Source organism: Pituophis catenifer, unplaced genomic scaffold (assembly GCF_029215685.1).
Source record: "Pituophis catenifer annectens isolate HBS135680 unplaced genomic scaffold, rPitCat1.0.hap2 SCAF_11, whole genome shotgun sequence".
Lineage (NCBI taxonomy): Eukaryota > Metazoa > Chordata > Lepidosauria > Squamata > Colubridae > Pituophis > Pituophis catenifer.
Genome location: NW_027256891.1, coordinates 11,722,899 through 11,742,885, shown reverse-complemented (window position 1 = coordinate 11,742,885; position 19,987 = coordinate 11,722,899). Strand labels below are relative to the sequence as shown.

The window sequence follows — 19,987 nt, the reverse complement described above, 5'->3', positions numbered from 1 at the left end:
GCTTAAAAGACTAGGCATTTCATCCTTGAGTTATTTTGCTCTCTCTCTCTCTCTCTCTCTCTCTCTCTCTCTCTCTCTCTCTCTCTCTCTCTCTGTTTGTGTGTGTCTGTATACATACATATACACACACACCTTCAGATTTACAAATAGGCTTTGGTTACAGCCCAAGTGTCAAAATTTTATAATGGATTAGTGCTTACTAAGCTGGTAAATATTTGGTAAACTCACCTTCATGTCTGTTCAAGATCTGTCAACAAATCCAGTATATGAAACATTAATATTAGAAAAGCTTTGTAAAATATTAAGTACCGTTAAGAAAGAAAGAAGAAATAGCCATGCCTCACAAAATACACAAATGAAGGTTTGTTTCCCAGATTTGATGATGGCATATATAGAAATGGCATAAACATTGTTTTTCATTGACAAGAGCTGTTGGAAATGTATCTGTCTCTAGGGATGTCCAATGGCTTTTCTGAAGGACTAATTCCATACACTGTGTTTAGGATCATATTTGTCCCATGTTTATCTTTTATAGTTTATTGTATATTCTTTTGTCAGCCACTATTGCGATTAATAAACAAAAAATCCAAAATAAATAACCTTCTGTATTCAGGAACATGACTCCAAGTTATTTGTTTGTTTGTTTGTTTTACCATCCATCTCATTTAGAGGCGATTTTAGGCAATTTATACCCTTTCATCTCCTTTAAATTCCTCTCCCCCCCCTCCTTTTCCTGGAAATATTCTTGGGGTCATATATTACTTTAGAATCAGAGCTCAAACTCAAAGCTTGTTTGGTGTGGATTTAATAAGCAATTCATTGCCAGATCTTAGATGTTTTACATTATGGCAGTCACAACATTCATTTTAAGGTGACTGTATCTTAAACAGGCCAGTTTTGAGAAGTGTTGCATTCTGGGAACAAGGATCACATTTAGCCTTTGAATAGCACCTGGGATTGTTTTTGCATACCTGGCACCTAGTTCTTTCAAAAGTTCTATAATGAAAGCTGGTATTACCAGTTTTGATCAAACTCACTTGCCAGTGTCTGAGGTGACAAAGTAGTGGATCTTGCCAAGAATTCTCAGGGAAATGGGTGCTTTACTTCAACAAAATTAAGTTAATAATAACAGATAACAGATTAACAGAGTTGGAAGGGACCTTGGAGGTCATCTAGTCCAACCCCCCACCCAAGCAGGAGTCCCTACACCATTTCTGACAAATGGCGGTTCAATCTCTTCTTGAAAACCTCCAGTGATGAAGCTCCCACAACTCCCGAAGGCAACTTCGGTTCCATGAGTTGATGGTTCTCACTGTCAGAAAATTTCTCCTTTATTTCCAGGTTGAATCTCTCCTTGATCAGTTTCCATCCATTATTCCTTGTCTGGCCTTCGGGTGCTTTGGAAAAGTTGCCATGAAATATACAGGTAGTCCTCAATTTACGACCACAATTGAGCCCCGAATTTTTGTTGCTAAGCGAAACATTAGTTAAGTAAATTTAGCCCTGTTTCACCACCTTTTTTTTTGTGCCACAGTTGTTAAGTGAATCCTAGCAGGTGTTAAGTCAGTAACAGGGTTGTTAAGTGAATCTGGCTTCCCCGTGGACTTTGCTTGTCAGACGGTCGCAAAAGGTGTGATCACCTGACCACGGGACACTGCAACCGTCATAAATATGAGTTGGTTGCCAAGCATCTGAATTTTGATCATGTGACCCTGGAGATACTGCAGTGGTCGCAAGTGCGAAAAATGGTCGTAAGCCACTTTTTGCACTGCTGTTGTAACTTTGAATGGTCACTAAATGAACTGTTGTAAGTTGAGGACTACCTGTATTTGGGAGGAAATAGGGTTTTTTTGTTTTCATACTTTCGTTGAAGCTGATCGGCATTTCAGTTTCTGTTTATCTGGAAAAGTATTTCCTTTCTCTTGGAACCAACTGGTTCCTGCAGTTTCAATCTGATTGCTAGTTGATTTTTTTAGAAGTAACAGCAAGAAGCCGTTCCTTAATAGGAAAAGATAGAGCAGGCGGGGTGATTTCAGAAATTCCTTGAAGTTCCCTGCAGAGTTGCTTCATTTATTCCTCCTGCTTTGCATTTCTCTCTCTCTCTCTCTCTCTCTCTGATTCTCAGTTCCACTTTCTGCATCAAATTTTGGTTATGGGCTGTGGAGCTTCCCTACCAGCTTAGAGGATGATTAAAAAGTAAAAAATAAATAAAATATTACCTATCATGGAACTGATCATTCTGCAGTGAAGATCTTGAGTAGATTTCCTAAGTGAGAAAGAAAGATGCACTTTCCAGAATGTTTTAAACCTGTTTTAAAAACCTGCTTTCTGTGGGACTTGCCAAAGGAATTTCTTTAATTTTTAGAAAGAGATGAAATTTATAGGGAGCAGCACTGTCTGTGCAATTAGCCCTTCTTAATGTGGTGAGTGGATTAGTCTGATACCCGTGGTAAATGGGAAAGTATTTTGCTTTCCTTAGAGGCACTGTTATTCTGTTTTGAATGATTGAAAATCATTTTGGTTATTAATCCTTAACTCAATTGGTGACACACTATTTGTTATCACAGTAATTTTGAAACTGCATCCAGAAGGGAACTGCAAAGGGTCTTAGAAGAAATACTTTTTGGGGGGGACTTCAAGCAGTCATGTTTCAGGCTGGTGTATTACACAGAAACTACCTTGGTCATATCTTGATGTGACCTGAGCAGAGGTTGGGCCAGAGGCATATGTTCTCGGTTGTCCTTGATTTCTCAATAGCTTTCAGTGTCATTGACTATGGCAGCTGTTCTCAACCTGTGGTCCACAGGGCGATGATGTTGTCACAGGGGGCCCGTGAAGGCTTAAAGAAATCTCATGATTTAAATCTTGAGTTCAGCCTTGGTGGTCCGTGGCCACAAAACATATTTAAAGGGGGTCTGTGGTGAAAGAAAAGGTTGAGAACCACTAGACCACGTTATCCTGGGCGATCTCTAAGGCTTTGGAATGGGGGCCAGCATCTTGCAATGTTCTCCATCTCCCTGAAGGAACAGTTCCAATGAGTGATAGCGGGAGAGGGCAGATGAAGTTGTATCTGATGTGAGGTTCAGTATCATCAAAAAGTTTATTATATCCATCTATAGCAGTAGCACTTAGACTTACATACCGCTTCACAGTGCTTGGCAGCCCTCTCTAAGCGGTTTACAGTGTCAGAATATTTTCCCCAACAATCTGGGTCCTCATTTTACCCACCTTGGAAGGATGGAAGGCTGAGTCAACCTTGAGCCCGGTGAGACTCAAACTGCTGGCAGCTGGCAATCAGCAGAAGTAGCCAGCAGTACTGCATTCTAACCACTGCGCCACCACAGCTATACATCTCAGTCTATGGCAAAATAGTTGCGGTAATGAAAGCATTGATCCAGTGCCTGGAGTACATCTGGTCAGAGTGGGGAGGAGCAGACTGTAACTGAGACCATCAAAGACAGCTCTTAACAATTCTAGGGAAATGCCATCTTTTCCTTTGAGTCGAGTCAGACTATCTCACCTGGGAGTGGTCTGTATTTTGGGGTTCTCTTATATTTAGATTCCTACTTGAAGGGCGGGTGGCAGCTATGGCTAGGGGTCAGTTTTCAGTAGCTGCCCTCACTTTTTGCCCCCTCACCTCCAAAATAACAGTCTGACCAGCTTTGAAGTATTAAAAGACCAACCTCTTCTGCTTCACCCAGTGGGAGAGAGTAAAGGTGATTATGTGGGTGCATGATACATATTTTTCAGTTTTTCAAAAAAAAATATTTTTACATGCACTTGAATTTTTGCATTGGTGATGTTTTATTTTGACACTGATAGCTGTCCTGAGCCTTTTTTGGAAAAGATGTCATACACACACACACACACACACACAGAGAGAGAGGGGGGGGGACCAAGCCCTGATGATGTTACCTAGTTGGGTTGTGAAATGTCCACAAGAAAACAACCAAGCTCAGAGTGCACTAAGGACCTCACACACAGATCTGCCTTTGGCTAAGATGACTCTTGCAACAGACTGACTGCATTCTTAGTCTTTGGATGTGAGGTCCAAAGCAAACATAATAATGTTTTTGAAGAAATCTCTTATGTCTAAATTTTTCTCTGGAATGGTTGTTGGAAACCTTGACATGGTATTTTTAAAGATCTGATTAAATTCTTATGGGAACGGGCCACTTGTAAATGGCTTATCTGCTCCCAGCCTTTGCAGTTCACTTCTCCCTTTCTCTCATATGGTGAAGACTGTATAGAGCTTCTGTAATAACTCCAGAGGCTGGTTTAGAAACCGTGCTATAAATCTAAATAAGTAATGCAGCATCCTATTTTTTCTCTTGTGTGTCCAACAAATCATTTGCTTTTTAGAAAAGCCTTCTTCATGCAAGAGTGCCATATAATGTGCTTAGAAACCTCAAATATGGAAATAGAGACTGCACACCACCTGACTTCTCCTTCCAGTCCTCCAAACTGCCACCTGTATCTCAAATGTTTCAGGCATGTTTTTCACAGCCGGTTATATTTTTAAACCAGTAATTTGAATGCTTGGTTAGCTCCCGGAGGACTTTCCTTGATTTGTGCTGTTTTTTTCTCTCTCTTTTCAATATGCTGGTGGAGGGTTGAAGTAGGTTTTATTGAAAGAAGAGTCTGAGAAGCCACATTTTTTGATAAAGGGTGTGGCTTTTGGAAAATCACCTTTTTATTTCACTATTGACAAAATTGCTTGTCATAATAGAAGTGAGTACCAGTTTTTTGCACCAACTCTGGAAAGAATCATCGAAGATGCTGTGTTTAAAGTCGGGGAAAGCTAGACAGCAGCATCTTTGATACCTAGGCGAGTTGCTGATTCTTGTTCTATGCTGGATGTTGCCGGTAAGATGCTGGTCCTTTTCTATTACTGATATTTGAACTTTTTGCTTTGGGATTTTTCTGAGTAGGTGGGTGATTTTTCAGAGCCCAAAGCCCCAGAGATAATTAATTCCGTATCATAATAAGAACTTGTTGACATCTGAGACCGCATTTCTGTTTTCCCAGGTAGCCGATCTGAGAGAAATCATTGATGATCGGTCCTTTCAGTTATGATGGCAGACCAGCCACCTCCATTAGAAGCCACACCTATTTTGAATGAAGTGCCACTTCTACCTCATATGGTCAATGGGGACACCACACAACAGGTAAGTTGACCTGCATAAGATGGGAATCTTCAAAGTGTTCCCTTCTGCAAATGCTTAGAAGGGATGATCACATCTTCTGTGTCACTTCAGTTTGTAGATAATGGCTTAACATGATTAAGCTCCTCTGATTACAGTTTCTTTAGCAAAGGATGTTTAAGCAAGCCATGGCTTAACAATCCCCTTGGAATCTTTGGAACATATTTGATTTTATTAAAATTGGATAACAAGTTCCAAGATCCAAGATCATTGTCATTATGTTTAGCAGTATCGGTTTCATTCCTCCGCTGTGTGCTTGTTAACTCTGAAAAATTAACTAGATGTCAATCAGATATAATCTTAATTTAAAAACAGTGGGAAAATGGCCATTCTGTAGAAGTCTGTGATTAACTATAATTGAACTATTGCCATTAAATGGAGAATATTCTGTTTTATAAATTCAGTGCCTTAAGGACAGGAAGAATCATATTGTCATGTGATTTTCTAAAACTATGAGTGTTAGTTTAAGGAACCGAAAATATACGAAGCTGTTTATGCCAGATGTAAAATGGTATTTCTGTCTAGATACATACAGAATCTCCCATACATGCAAATCTAAAGTATCCATGCTGTGATGTTCTAAAATAGCTTTTGTTGGCCGATCATTTTTCTTTACTTTTCTTTTCTTTCTTTTAGGAAAGACTTATATTGCTTCTTACATCTTACAATGAGTTGCATTGTGCAATGGAGTGTTGATATATTTCCTTCTTTTATCTGGTGAATCAGTTTTAATAATAGTGTTTACAGTAAGGGGTAATAATGTGAAGATCCTCAATTAAGATTATCTTTATAATCTAATGCAAGAATTTAGATCCCAGGCCTTGCTTTAAGGATGTCCGGAGGATTTTTCCTTGAATAGTAGATTTTTTGAAGCCATGTTGCAGATTTGAACTTCTTATAATTGTTTAAAAAGATTATCACGTGGAACTGAGAATCCCTATTAGTTTATGTGATGGTCAACCCTTGTAGGATCCATGTTGTCAAATATATTGGTCCCTTTTGAAGAAAAAGATGTATTGATTTATGTAAATCAGGTGCGTGATTCAGCACTCATGTTAAAAATTGCACAAAAGAAGTTCTATGTGCGTTCAGAGTTAGCTTGGAAAGAGCTCAGAGCTACTGCCCAGCTAATTGGTTTGAGATAAATATTGCAAGAAATGCGAGAGTTTTCTAAGCAAAGCATTCTAGTGCAGTTGAAAAATCTATGAAGGACCCAAACATTTTAGATGCCCTGGAAGTTTTATTAGATTAATTCAAGGACTTGCATGACCAGATTTATCACACACAATTAAAACTTCAGGAAATCTTTGTTTTCACTCTGTTGGCTCCACATTGACCAGTATGTTTTTAAACTTCTTGTCTTACGTTTCTGGGTGAGGGAGCCCTTGAAGGTTTTGTTTTATTTTCCAGGAGCCAAGTTATCAGTAGCCTTGCAAATTGTTCAGTTCTTAAGACACAACTATAGAAATCCAGATTAGCTGACATTTAATAATCACTTTCACCTTGTTGTAAATCTATTCTGATATAATTTGAAGCTTGAGGGTGGGCTCCAGCTTTTTGAAGCTTGCAAAATAATTCTAAACACGGGGCAATTTAAAGCAAAACCTGCAGAATCAATATATTTGTGGAAATGAATGTGAAGGTAAGCATCTTTGTAAGCTTCTGCTCAAAATCATTGCAGATATCACACTTGTTATGAAGATTAGTGCCTTCGGGTAGGTTCCCATATCTTTCTTGCATTTTTTTCCTCCCAGAACTTTTTGCTAGAACAGCTGCAGATAAAATATAGGCTTCTGAAGGTTGTTTAGTGAGAAATTATCTCCCTTTGACCTGCTGAGATACAGCCACCGAATACTATGTCCTAGATATTACGCACATGACCTTTTAATGAAAAGAGTTGAGATAAAAATGTACCTCTCCTTGGTCAGAAGGGAGTCATAACTTGTCTCAAAAAGCCTTCTATTACAATCTAAAATATTTAACCAATTCAGCCTTGGGAAATCGGGTCAGGAGTTTTGAAAAATACGGCCTATTTGATTTCTTATAGGAGGGAAAAAAGTCTTCCCAGCAAGAAGCAAAAGGCTTGGCTGTGCTGGTATTAGGCCATTATTTAATTCCCCCTTTATGTTATCTGTTCTACGTATAAACCAACTTGGCCTTTTTATTTTTCATTTACTGAGAATGTACATCTTATTAAATTTACGATGTTTCTCAAATGAAAAAGACTTCGATTTTAGACTTAGAATTGTGACCATCGCTAAGTAAAATAACATCAGAATTGTTCAGTCTGGAACAATTTGGATTTTTATTCAGTAAAAAAAAAAAATGCTCCTTATCGAAAGGCTGGTGGCAACAATGCAAAGTTTTAAGAAAACTGTTTACAAAAAGGTACATTTGGATCAGAATAGCAGGAAAACATTTGCTTCAGTGGGCTGTAATAACGCTGAATAAAAATAAAAGTAGTTTATAGTCAGAAAGCTGCTGGCTTGTTTAAAACCCCAGAAGGGTTGGGGGTTGAGGAAAGCTTTGAATTTTTAAAAATCACAAGAACTTTAAAAGGAGCCTTGTATCATGATCATAATGGCTTCAACCAAGAATCTGTTCCAGCCCTGCTCAGAATTGTCATAGAGTTAACTTGTGCATTCCTCTTTGCAAAGCGCATGACGTATTGCTCAGCTGTGGCTCTCCCCATTTCAGAAGGATGTCACAAATTACTAACAACTGTTCTCTTCGTAGCTCCTTCCCAGATAGTTTTAATAAGGCCTTTTAAAGGGTATTTTCCCTTCTGAGGAAAAGCAGTGAAGGGTTTTATACAGGTAGTCCAGAGGTGGTATTCAGCAGGTTCTGGAGAACCGGTAGCAGAAATTTTGAGTAGTTCGGAGGACTGGTAAATACCACCTCTGACTGGCCCCGCCCCCATCTATTCTCTGCCTCCAGCTGATCGGGAGGGAATGGAGATTTTACAGTATCCTTCCCCTGGAGTGGGGAGGGAATGGAGATTTTACAGTATCTTTCCCCCTGGAGTGGGGAGGGAATGGAGATTTTATAGTATCCTTCCCCCTGGAGTGGGGAGGGAATGGAGATTTTACAGTATCCTTCCCTCTGGAGTGGGGAGGGAATGGAGATTTTATAGTATCCTTCCCCCTGGAGTGGGGAGGGAATGGAGATTTTACAGTATCCTTCCCCCTGGAGTGGGGAGGGAATGGAGATTTTACAGTAGCCTTCCCCCTGGAGTGGGGAGGGAATGGAGATTTTACAGTAGCCTTCCCCCTGGAGTGGGGAGGGAATTGAGATTTTACAGTATCTTTGCCCTGGAGTGGGGTGGGAATGGAGATTTTACAGTATCCTTCCCCCTGGAGTGGGGTGGGAATGGAGATTTTACAGTATGCTTCCCCTGCCACACCCACCAGGCCACGCCCACAGAACCGGTAGTAAAAAAATGTAAATCCCACCACTGAGGTAGTCCTCAAGTTATGACCACAGTTGAGCCCAACATTTATGTTGCTAAGTGAAACATTTGTTAAGTGTGTTAGCCCCATTTTGCGACTTTTCTTGTCGCATTTGTTAACTGAATCATTCATGGTTGTTAAGTGAACTTGGTTTCCCCACTAACTTGGCTTGTAAGAAGGTCGCAAAAGGTGACCACATGACCCCAGGACACTGCGACTGTCATAAATCTGAATCAGTTGTCAAGCATCGGAATATAAATCACAGGACCATGGGGATGCTGCAACGGTCATAAGTGTGAAAAAGGGTCATAAGTCCCTTTTTTCAGTGCCGTTGTAAACTTCGAACGGTCACTAAATGAACTGTGGTTGTAAGTCGAGGACTGCCAGTACTGCAATTCCTGAATTCAAGCAAAGAAAGTTCTTGAGAAATTGCATATAAAATTGTACTTCCTTGGTCTGTAGTTCTGTTACTATTATGGATTAAGAAGCGCAGTCAAGCTAATACCATTTAATTTTGGGGGGGCGAGGGGGAAACTTTCTACTTCTTCAAGCACAAGACCAGAAGAGGTGGTAGATAAATCAGACCATTGTTATATTTCTATTCAAATATCGTCTTAATTGCCAGAAGAAATACAGAATGTTGGCTATTACTGTTCAACTGCAGTTTGCCAGGAATTGCAATATTTTCAGACTCTCCTGGGTTAAATAATCTGCCTTTTGCTATATCAGTATCACTGTAGTTGGTATCATTGCAGTGACTTCACTTAGATCTCATTTATATGTGAAAATGTTTTGGGGAAATTTTTGTCCCAGATCCTAGGAATTTGGCAGTAGAATTAGAAATCACAATGGCCATTTATTTCTAACACACACACACACACACACACACACACACACACACACACACACACACACACAGATGTTTATCAACATTTTGGTGGTTTTGCTAACTTGTTTTTTGTGTTTTTAAAAACACTGTTCTGTTTTATGTACAAATGTAAATCCAGAATTGATATGTTGGCCTACTTGAGGAATTGCATTGTACGCCAGCTGTTCTTATGGAACAATACAATCCCTCGGCTGATTACCTCTCTGCAAAACGCAATGTTGTCTTAAGAACCGAAGTGTAGAAATGTATAATATTCCCTCTTTTCTTATTTACGTTTTCTTTTTCATTCTTCCTTTAAGTAACTCCAAAACGACAGTTGCATAGATTTTCCTTGTCCACTTGTCTTTCTGTAGCAAAAGAGGTACAGTGTGGTACAAGACACATTAATAAGTTTATAAAATCAGGGGTGTCCACCCATGGCAACTTTTAAGACCTGTGGACTTCAATACCCAGCATCCCCCGGCCAGCCAAGGTGACTGAGGAATTCTGGGAGTTGAAGTTCATAAGTCTTAAATTTGCCAAGGTTGGACATCCCTGGTGTAAAACATGGTTGCATACTGTATACTATCTGGGAGACGGGTGTAAACATCCCCCCCCCAAAAAAACACACACCCCCCAAGCCCTCTGGGTTGTATAACCCAAGTCTCTTTTGCAATGTCTGTGGTCACTTAGTCTTTGAGAAACCCCTGTTGCAGAAAGAGTGACCACCTGTAATTTCCAATGAAATTGTAATTAAAACCACTAAGTTATTTGGAAATCAGTGAAGAAAGAAAGCATAAAAATGTGAGCAACCACTTATGAGAAAAAATGGACGCACCTCAATTATCATTTGAGGGGAACAGTCAAACATGGATTAGATTAGAACATGGATTATTTTTTTTTCTGTATAATTGGTTTTATATGATTTAGTGATTGGAGAATAATGGAAATTTTCTGCAATACTATTTGTTTAGTTGTTAGTCAGAGGAAACAATTGTAAGCGCAGCAGGGAAGGGATTCTCTAATTTGCTGGATTTATTTTCAAATCTGGTACAATTTTGTACTGTATGCCCATTTAAAAGGTTAAAAAATGCACGTGTGACTTCAGTTTGATTTTTACTGATTACTATCACTAATGTTTCTAATCAGATGTGTTTAGTTTTGCAAAGTTATATGTCGGTTTCAGATGAAGTTCAAAATAGGACTTAATATTCTTATTCCTAGGTTATTCTGGTGCAAGTAAACCCAGGAGAGACGTTCACAATAAGAACTGAAGATGGTCATATCCAGTGTATTCAAGGTAAACAATGCCACAAGGGTATACTCTGAAATTACTAATATCAGATACTGCATGCCTATTAAATGAACATGGCTAGAGGACTTTATCATAATTCTGCAGGTTCATAACAAGACAACAACTTTACTGATATCTAGACTCCAACAGCAGGAATTCCTCTGAATTCTACTTCTGAGAATTTTGGAAGTTGAAGGCCGTACATTTAGAAGGAACTCAGATTGAGGAAAGTTGAAGGTTATTGAGTCAAGTCCATTTCCTACACAGAATGATCTTGCAATCATCATAACCTTTATAATCTCCGACCTCTGGGCATTTCGCTGTGCACTCAAGACCCTGTTGTTCTGCTAGGCTGGGCTATCAACATAATAATTTTAAATTGGGTGTTTTAAATTTCTGGGGTTTTAAATTGAGCCGAATTATTTAATAATTTTAAATTATTTTAATTGATGTTTGTCTTGTGCTTTTAATAGACTGTACACCGCCCTGAGTCCTTCGGGAGAAGGGCGGTATAGAAATAAAATTATTCTTATTCTTATAACCACAGTAAAGAGCTGGCCATCTCTCTAGAAGACCAGTTATAGGGCAAAGAAGTTAACTCTAATGTCGAAGGCCAAATAATAGCCACAAGGAAAGATTAAGGCTTCTGGTAAAGATCTCAAAACCACAGTGTCATTCTGTGAAAGCTATTCTCAGCTTCTGCATTTTGAGTGGTCACAAGCCGAACGTGATCAAAACTAATCCAGTCTGATGTCATAAAGGGATATTTTACTGGACCTCCAACTTCGAGGTTGGAGACCTCTCTGCCACCTTGCCTTTTTTTGCCTAGCATGGGTGATATTGAACAGGGGTGTCAAACTCAAGGCTGGATCTGGCTCGTTGGATGCTTAGATGTGGCACGCGGGGCCTCTCTGGAAACAGCGAAGGACTGGCTCGTGGTGCCTCTGCCAGCAAAAACCGGCCCTCCCGAGCTCTATTTTTGCTGGCAGAGGGTTGCAGGAGGCCATCCCAGCCGAAAACGTAGATCAGGAGCCCATTTTCTCTGGCAGGCGCCCCCGACACGCGTGACATCAAGCTGGCCACGCCCACCCTGGCTACACGCACCCCGGCCCCTCCAAAGTCAAACACAACCTTGATGTGGCCCTCAATGAAATCGAGTTTGACGCCCCTGATGTAGAATATATCGCATGAGAAGGGATCAGAGGCCTTGCTTCTTTGGTGCCGAAACTTAGTGAGCTACTAGCAGCTGTTGAGCCACCAAAATGCAAAAAGAGGGGGCGGGGGGGCACACTAGAGAAGACATTTCCCCCCCCCCCCAAAGTTTTCAAGCAAGAGTCGAGGTATAGCTTACCTACTTGGTTTTGTTTCTAGAGGTATTCAGTTTAAATAAAACTCACTCTGAATGTGGCAGAAATAAAGAACTTGCCTAGGAAGGCTCTCCTTCAAAGTGGCTAGCTTTCTTGCAGATCTAAAAAGCAATCTGTGGCCTCGTCAAACAGATCGAGTACATGAGTCCATTGTAATTTTTTAATGGGCCAACCTCAAGGTCTTCATAAAACACTTGCCTTTAAAGAAATCATTTAAGATGAAGGTCTTTGTTGATCTGATCAGTAGTTTTCTATGTTAGATTGTTGAGCATTTTTTAGAGGTCTTTTTTTTTAAAAAAATCTGTTGTCTGAACTTGGCTCTTTCACTGAGATTTTCAACAGCATGGGACTGTTTTTCCAGGCTGGCTGGAGAATTTTGGGGAGTTGAAGTCCACCCATCTTAAAAGTTGCCAAGGTTGAAATATCCAGCCAAAAACCTGTATCCATTTGACCCCATTCCCCATTTTTTGCTAAATGGTATGATGGAAGAATGAAATGGATGGGCCTACGCATGGTGGCCTATTCGATGATAATGTTTGTCAGATAAACTGTGAATGTGCTTGGTTTTAGTACTCTGCAAGGAGTCATGAATCAGTGTTGCTTGGTTTCCTTTCAGGTCCAGCACATGTTCCTATGATGTCACCAAATGGTTCTGTCCCTCCAATATTTGTGCCTCCTGGTTACGTTTCTCAGGTAATCATTCAGATCCTTTGAACACTTATAAAAGAGAGATTTTCCAAGTGAGTGGTGGGGAATTTATCCCTTTTTATAATCCATAAAGGTAACAAGGGTGACAAGTGAGAGAAAAAACCTGAATATCTCCTCTTTTTCTTTTCTCATTCCATTAGTCACTTTTAAGGTGACTAATGGAGGTAGTCCATTAGGTAAAGATAAAGGTTCCCCTCGCACATATGTGCTAGTCGTTCCCAACTCTAGGGGGCGGTGCTTATCTCTGTTTCAAATCCGAAAAGGCAGCACTGTTCAAAGATGTCTCTGTGGTCATGTTGCCGGCATAACTAAACCCCAAAGGCGCACGGAACACTGTTACCTTCCCACCAAAGGTGGTCCCTTTTTTTCTACTTGCTTTTGTTACGTGCTTTCGAACTGCTAGGTTGGCAGAAGCTGGGACAAGTAATGGGAGCTCATCCCGTTACGCGGCACTAGGGATTCGAACTGCTGACCTTTCAATCGACAAGCTCAGCATCTTAGCCACTAAGCCACTGCGTCCCTTTAATCACTTTTAGTCACCCATAATTTCCCATAATCCTAAAGTGGACATACAGCCCAATCGCTAAGGATATTGTCTTGTACAGGCTACAAATTAAGCACATGGTGGACCATGAACCCGAAAACCAGGTGCCAAATATAAAGCCTATTAGGCAAAACCAGGTTTTATAGCAAGGAAGTTCAAGAAGGTTTGAGTCAGCAGCCTGTAGGGATGAGAACAGTAGAGACAGAGGACTCCAGACACTGTTGCTTAAATTACTATTTTTTTAAAAAAAGGTGATTGTTTTAAAATCTCAAATCTGCAGCTATAACAACACAGCCTTGCATTGAGCCAAAACTAGCCTACAGTCAGTTTGAGGAAAGTAATCCAAATATTGCATTAGTCTTTAATAGTACTGTATGGTCAATAGTTTGCTTTCACAGCCTTAGCCAGGTGTTAGAGAAACAGCTCAAGGGATCATGGCATATTAGAAATCAGGAGGGCCTGTTAGTTGACATATGAGTTCTTGTTCTCACTATACCTTATAAATTGTAATTGAATTATTCTTTTTTTAACAATAAACAGCAGAACAATATGGGTACAATGGTTATCCCAAAGGTGCTTTTTCAAAAGGCAACTGGACTTTTATTTGTTTTTGCTTGAAGATATTTCACTTCATATCCAAGAAGCTTCTTCAGTTCCCCCTAGACGTGTAGAATGCTTAGTCGTAAAATGTAAGGTTGTCTTTAATGCCGAATTTGAAAACATTGCTCCAAATACACCACATTGTAGTTAATGCTCAAGAGGTTTTATGAAAGAGAGAGAAAGAATATAAATGAGAATGGCTCAAAATCTGAGGAATAAATGAGATTGGGATGTGTTTTTCATACTTGTTTGAGTGTAGTCCAACATCTGGAGCTTAGTTTGGCATCCAGTTCAAAACCAAGCTTTTAACAAGAGCCTATTGCTAAAAACTGAAGTACGGTGTATTTTATATTATTTCAAAGTGCAAGAGGTTTTTAAATGTTCAGTTGATTTTCTATTCTTCTGCTTAATGGTAGCCCTTTCAACAGTCTTATTTTTGGTAGTAGAAGAATAGCAATCACAGTGGTGCTTTAAAGAGTGGACTGTCCCTTATCTTTCTTTTTATATTCAGCATTTCACATGCCTTTTTAATGCCTTTTGTAAGTTCAGGTTTTCCTATAACTTTATACAAATTGTTCCTTGGTGTTGGCAAGAGCTATAGACAGCTGTGCCTGATTACCATATTTTTCGGAGTATAAAACACATTTTCCCACCTCTTAAAAGAAGCTTAAAAATTGGGTGCGTTTTATATTCCAAATGCAACCCCGCCCACCCACCGGCCTCCACCCTTCGGCCTCCGCACATCCTCTTCCTGTCTGCAGAAATTGTCATCGACAATGGCTTGTGTTTTTAGGCTCTGTGCATCGTGTTTTCAGCCTCCAAATGCTCCATTTGAGAGTCCTTCAAGGCTGCGGGGATTGCCAAAGCACATCGCCGCCCGCCAAAAACGCGATGCGTTTACAGGCTGAAAATGCGACACGCGGTGCCCAAAATGGCTACCTGGAACAGCTGCTGCCTTCTTTTACCCCTTCCGTGCTTCACCTGCTTTAGTCACTGGTGCTCCCTCCAGTGATCAGCTGTGCTTTTGAAGCTGTTTTTCAGCCCCAATGCGGCGCTTGCGAGCGAAGCGATCTTCTGCGCTTTGCCTGCTTTTCTAATTGCTGCTCCCTCCAACGATCAGCTGTGCTTTAGAAGCTGTTTTTTAGCCTCAACCAGCCCCAACCTCAAAACCAGCGAGCGAACTAATGTGCTGAAGCTGACCAGGCTAAGGACGCTAGCCAGATGAATACCTGGTAGGCAGAATCCCCCCCCCCATTTTCCTCCCCAAAAACTAAGGTGCATCTTATACTCTGAAAAATACGGTACTTCAGATTTCTTAGATTCTTCTGTGATCCTTCCGCTGCTCTTGCGGAGGGCATTAGCTCTTGAACATTGTAGCGTTGGTGGAATTTCTGATTGGCACGGATGACTCAGAAGCATTCTTCTCTGAATGTTGGGCTTCAATGGGGCTGAATCAGACAATTCTGGAGCCAGCTTATCATCTCCTTTTCAATCTCAAAGGGAATCTTTGAGAAGGCCTTGAATTTCAGTATCAGCCTTGTAATGTTCCATGCTCATCAGAATCACAATGTTCACGGTTTAGAGAAACAAAAAATCCCCACGAAAAATCTTTTCTCCTTTTGCCTTTATAACGAGATCAAGGCACCAGCTAACAGGAACTTGAAGTGGATCATATCTTCTGCTGATTCATCTTTCTCGTTTTTGGGTTTTTTTTTTTTTTCATGATAGCTAATCAGCCTGTCCTAATTTGGAAACTCCAGAAGTATTAGAATTGGCTAAATATTCTAAGAGATCAAGGTTGAGAAACTGGGAAGCTCATCCTTTATCCCACAGTCAGTGTGCATTTAATTAAGCAGGAAATAAACTGAGTTAACAGGAGAAACATTAAGCATTTTCTCAAGAACACTTAACATGCTTTTTTCCCCCTATGAGATTAGACTCTGCTGTCCTCTCTCCTCCTCTTTTAAAATCTAAAATATTAGGCAGATGGAGAAGAAGGCGTCTGAGTCTTTTGGTCTAGGAATTGGCAAGCTTTTCAGGCGTCAGACACTGTCCAAAATCTTATGAAATACCTCAAATACCTTCTGCCAAACAATTCCATTTGAAATTTCATAACAACATACAATTTTGATAATCTCATCCTAGAATCTTGCAAGTATCTGAAGCTAATGTCTGTAATTTGTTTGACTTAAATATAATGGCTATGTTAGCAGCCTGTTTTTTTTATTAAGGTTCAATTCCTCTAATTCTGAATGAACCTAAGAAAAGATTGCTTTTGCTTTCTCAACAGTTAGTAGGGAAAAATTATTCAGTTGGGTTAAAGCATTATGATAGCAAAACCATTCTTGCAAAGGATTGCATCGCAGCATATTATATAAATGCTTTTCACCGTGGATGCCTTTGCTTTATATATATATTATGGATGAGGAAGGAAGTCTTGCTTTTAAATGTTGTTATAGGGTAGCCAGAAGTTAAATGTGCTTTAGTTGTAATGTGGTCTGCAAATCGCATTTCAAACAATAATCGGTTTTTTTCTCCTTTGGAAGAGAATGGTTTCCCATCTAATCTGACTTGCGTTGAATTAGGAATCTATGGTTGTGTACATGTTTGGAATACTGAATGATGCCAAATCTCTCCCAAATCCTGTTTACCTGACTAGGAAATGTGAGAACAGGTTGGCTAAATTAAACAAGTTTCAAGCAGAATAATTTATCAAAGGATAAAATATTTGGTTGGTCAGTTATGACATTGTTTGTCCTAGACATAAGCTGCCTAGATTTTGCTGGTGGCCAATAGGATACTTTCAGTCGATTGTTTAATAACCCTTTTGGTATTGTGTTACATGCCAACAGTACACTTCTGAGTGTATAATTCATCCCTTATTTCCACTCTAGGGCTTACGATAAACCACATTAAACACATAACGTCCTTCTCTTTGCTTACGTACTTGTTGTATAAGCTGCACAATTGAATTTAATCTTGTCTTTGCTAAAGTTTTATCTCTTCCTTCCCAAAACCAGGCAGCAGTTCCCAGAATTTGTAGTCTGTAAGCTTTAGCTGTGGCTGACAAAGAAAGTCACAACAATGCATTTCTGCAGCCTTATTTAATGGCATCGGCCATTCTAGGGAGTTCCAATCCCAGCTCAGTTGAAGGGTTCCAGGTTAGCGAAAGCTAATAAGTACATTTAGTTCCTATCCATGTTAAAAAAAAAATGAATTGTGCTTCATTTTCTTCTGATTTAAATATTTAAGATTAAGAGACGGCAAAAAGTAGAAGGTTGCCTGCATTTTGCTTGGGGTATTAGGTTAGGTTCTGTTACATCTACATATTAATTTGAGGAATGATTAACCGTGTTTGCATTTAGGGTTTATCTCTCTGCCTGTAGGTTTAATGTTTGGTACCCAAAGTCCCAGATTAAAACAATCTGTTATGTAGAAAAATCCAAAGCATTTTTAAATTTATTTGTATCCTGCCTTTATTATTTTTACAAATAACTCAAGGCGGTGAACGTATCCAACACACCTTTCTCCTCCTGTTTTCCCCACAACAATAACCCAGGTGGGATGGGCTGGGAGAACGGACTGGGCCAAAGTCACCCCAGCTGGTTTTCGTGGCTAAGACGGGACTTGAACTCATAGCCTCTTGCTTTCTTAACCACTAGCCCAAACTAGCTCTCATTATAATTGTATATTATCTTTTTTTTAAAAAAAAAACCCTCATATAGCTCTTTTTCACTTTCTATTGCAGGTGGTTGAAGAGAATGGAGTTCGGAAGGTCATAGTTATGCCACACTCGACTGAATTTCACCCCTCCATGCATCCACCTCCTCCACATGTGCCCCATTATATTCACCCCCACCCTGCTTTGCTTCCCCACCCCCCTCATCCTGTGTACCCTCCGGTTCCAGGAACGGGAGAAATCCCACCGCAGTTCATTCATCAGCATCCACCACCACCATCGCCTCATCTTTACCAAGATCAAGGTGAGGGGTTAGTTGGAAAGAAGGGGGCGGCGGGGAGGGGGGGAAGCAATCTTATAGCAAGCTCCCCTGCACTTAGGTGGGCCAGAGCTTGATGCTTCCTTGACTGTTTGGTACCTGGATATTTTCAGAACCAGTGTTGAAACTTACTTTCCCTCTGCAGTTGGTTTCTTAAGTCCTTATGGGAATAATGGCAATAGCATTTAGACCAGTGGTGGGATTCAAACATTTTTACTACTGGTTTTGTGGGCGGAGCTTGGTGGGCGGGGCAGGGGAAGGTTACTGCAAAATCCCCATTTCCTCCCGATCAGCTGGAACTCGGGAGACAGAGAATAGATGGGGCGGGGCCAGTCAGAGGTGGTATTTTCCGGTTCTCCAAACTACTCAAAATTTCTACTACCAGTTCTCCAGAACTGGTCAGAACCCGCTGAAACCCACCTCTGATTTAGACTTATATACTGCTCCATAGCACTTTACAGCACTCTCCGAGTGGTTTACATCAGCACGCAGGCCCAACAATCTGGCTCCTCCTTTTATTGACCTCAGAAGATGGCAGGCTGAGTCAAGCTTGAGTCCTGTCAGCATTGAACTCCAGGCTGTGGGCAGAGTTAGCCTGCAATACTGCATTCTAACCACTGCATCACCAGGGCTCCTTGAGTAGCTCTTTATCTGAAGCACTTTCCATTTGCATTGTAGCTTTGACTCCCAGCTTGGTAAAATCTGGAAGTTAGAGTCTTCGCACATTTGGAAAGCGTGAAAGTACATATTGTTTTATTGGGAATTTCTTTAGATGCCGTCCTATAATATCACAGATGTTGGAGCACGCAGGTACCTCATTGCCAGCTCCTGAGGTTATTTTCAGAGGTTGTTCACAAGGCTGAAAGACAGAAATTTTGGGCTCAATTGTGGTCGTACGTCGAGGACCACCTATGTTACGGTATATAACCAATACAGGTGGCTGCAGACATGCTAGTACTGTGAACAGAGAACTTTTAACTTCCTTTTTCTTGATTTCACTCCGTAAGTATGGGTCAGCTTCCCCCGTAGAGGGAAAAACAAATCCATAACTGAAGCCTGCTTTTAAAGAAATCAGCTCATGCGTCCTGCAATTTAGAAAACTTTGTAAGAAAACTTGTTGTGGGCCAAGGGTTTTCTCTCAGCCAGCCCACCTCAGAGGGTAGTTGCTCTAGGGAAAACAGAAGGAGGAAGCATTATGAGGGGTCCTTGGTGTTCTCTGAGCTTGTTTGTTTTCCTGCAGACATTTCAGTGCTAGTAAGAACTCCTTACTAGCATGTTACCTAGATTGGGTAATAAAATGTCTGCAAGAAAACCACCAAGCTTAGAAAGCATCAAGGACCCCAGATTTCAATCCTAGCTACAAATATTCTCCTTTATAGGAAGCATTTTCTATGCCACCTTGAGTATACAAAGTGAAGGCAAGATAGATAATCTTTACTATTTTCTTAAGTGCTTCGTTCTTTTTTTCCTCTCCCTTCCAGACAGTAGAGTTGCATTTAACATAATTGCCCTAAATTTGCATTGGTGATAGAAAGTTTGTGAATCCTTTAGCAATAGCAACAGCACTTAGACTTATATACTGCTTCACAGTGCTTTCCAGCCCTCTCTAAGCGGTTTATAGAGTCAGCCTCTTGCCCCCAACAATCTGGGTCCTCATTTTACCCACCTCAGAAGGATGGAAAGCTGTATTCATACAGTTGTAAAGTGTATTCTGCCCAATTTTACGACCTTTCTTGCCACCGTTGTTAAGTGAATCCCCGCAGTTGCTAAGCGAGTAACACCGTTGTTAAGTGAATCTGGCTTCCCCATTTGCCAGGTCACAAAAGGGGATCACGTGACCACGGGGAAGCTGCAATGGTCATAAGTGTGAAAAACGGTCATAAGTCACTTTTTTCAGTGCTGCTGTAACTTTGAACAATCATTAAATGAACTGTTGTAATGCGAGGACTACCTGT

General features: G+C 40.4%; 1 protein-coding gene across 1 annotated transcript in view; it reads left to right on the top strand.

Moving 5' to 3' along the window:
• LOC139322542 (fibronectin type-III domain-containing protein 3A-like) overlaps positions 1 to 19,987 on the top strand; it is a 71,595-nt gene that overhangs the window by 15,246 nt on the left and 36,362 nt on the right. Inside the window, exons 2-5 of the mRNA XM_070951669.1 lie at positions 5,029 to 5,168; positions 10,746 to 10,821; positions 12,799 to 12,875; positions 17,783 to 18,017. Coding sequence (XP_070807770.1) covers positions 5,073 to 5,168; positions 10,746 to 10,821; positions 12,799 to 12,875; positions 17,783 to 18,017 — 484 coding nt within the window. The 5' untranslated portion in view covers positions 5,029 to 5,072. The remainder of the gene's footprint in view (positions 1 to 5,028; positions 5,169 to 10,745; positions 10,822 to 12,798; positions 12,876 to 17,782; positions 18,018 to 19,987) is intronic.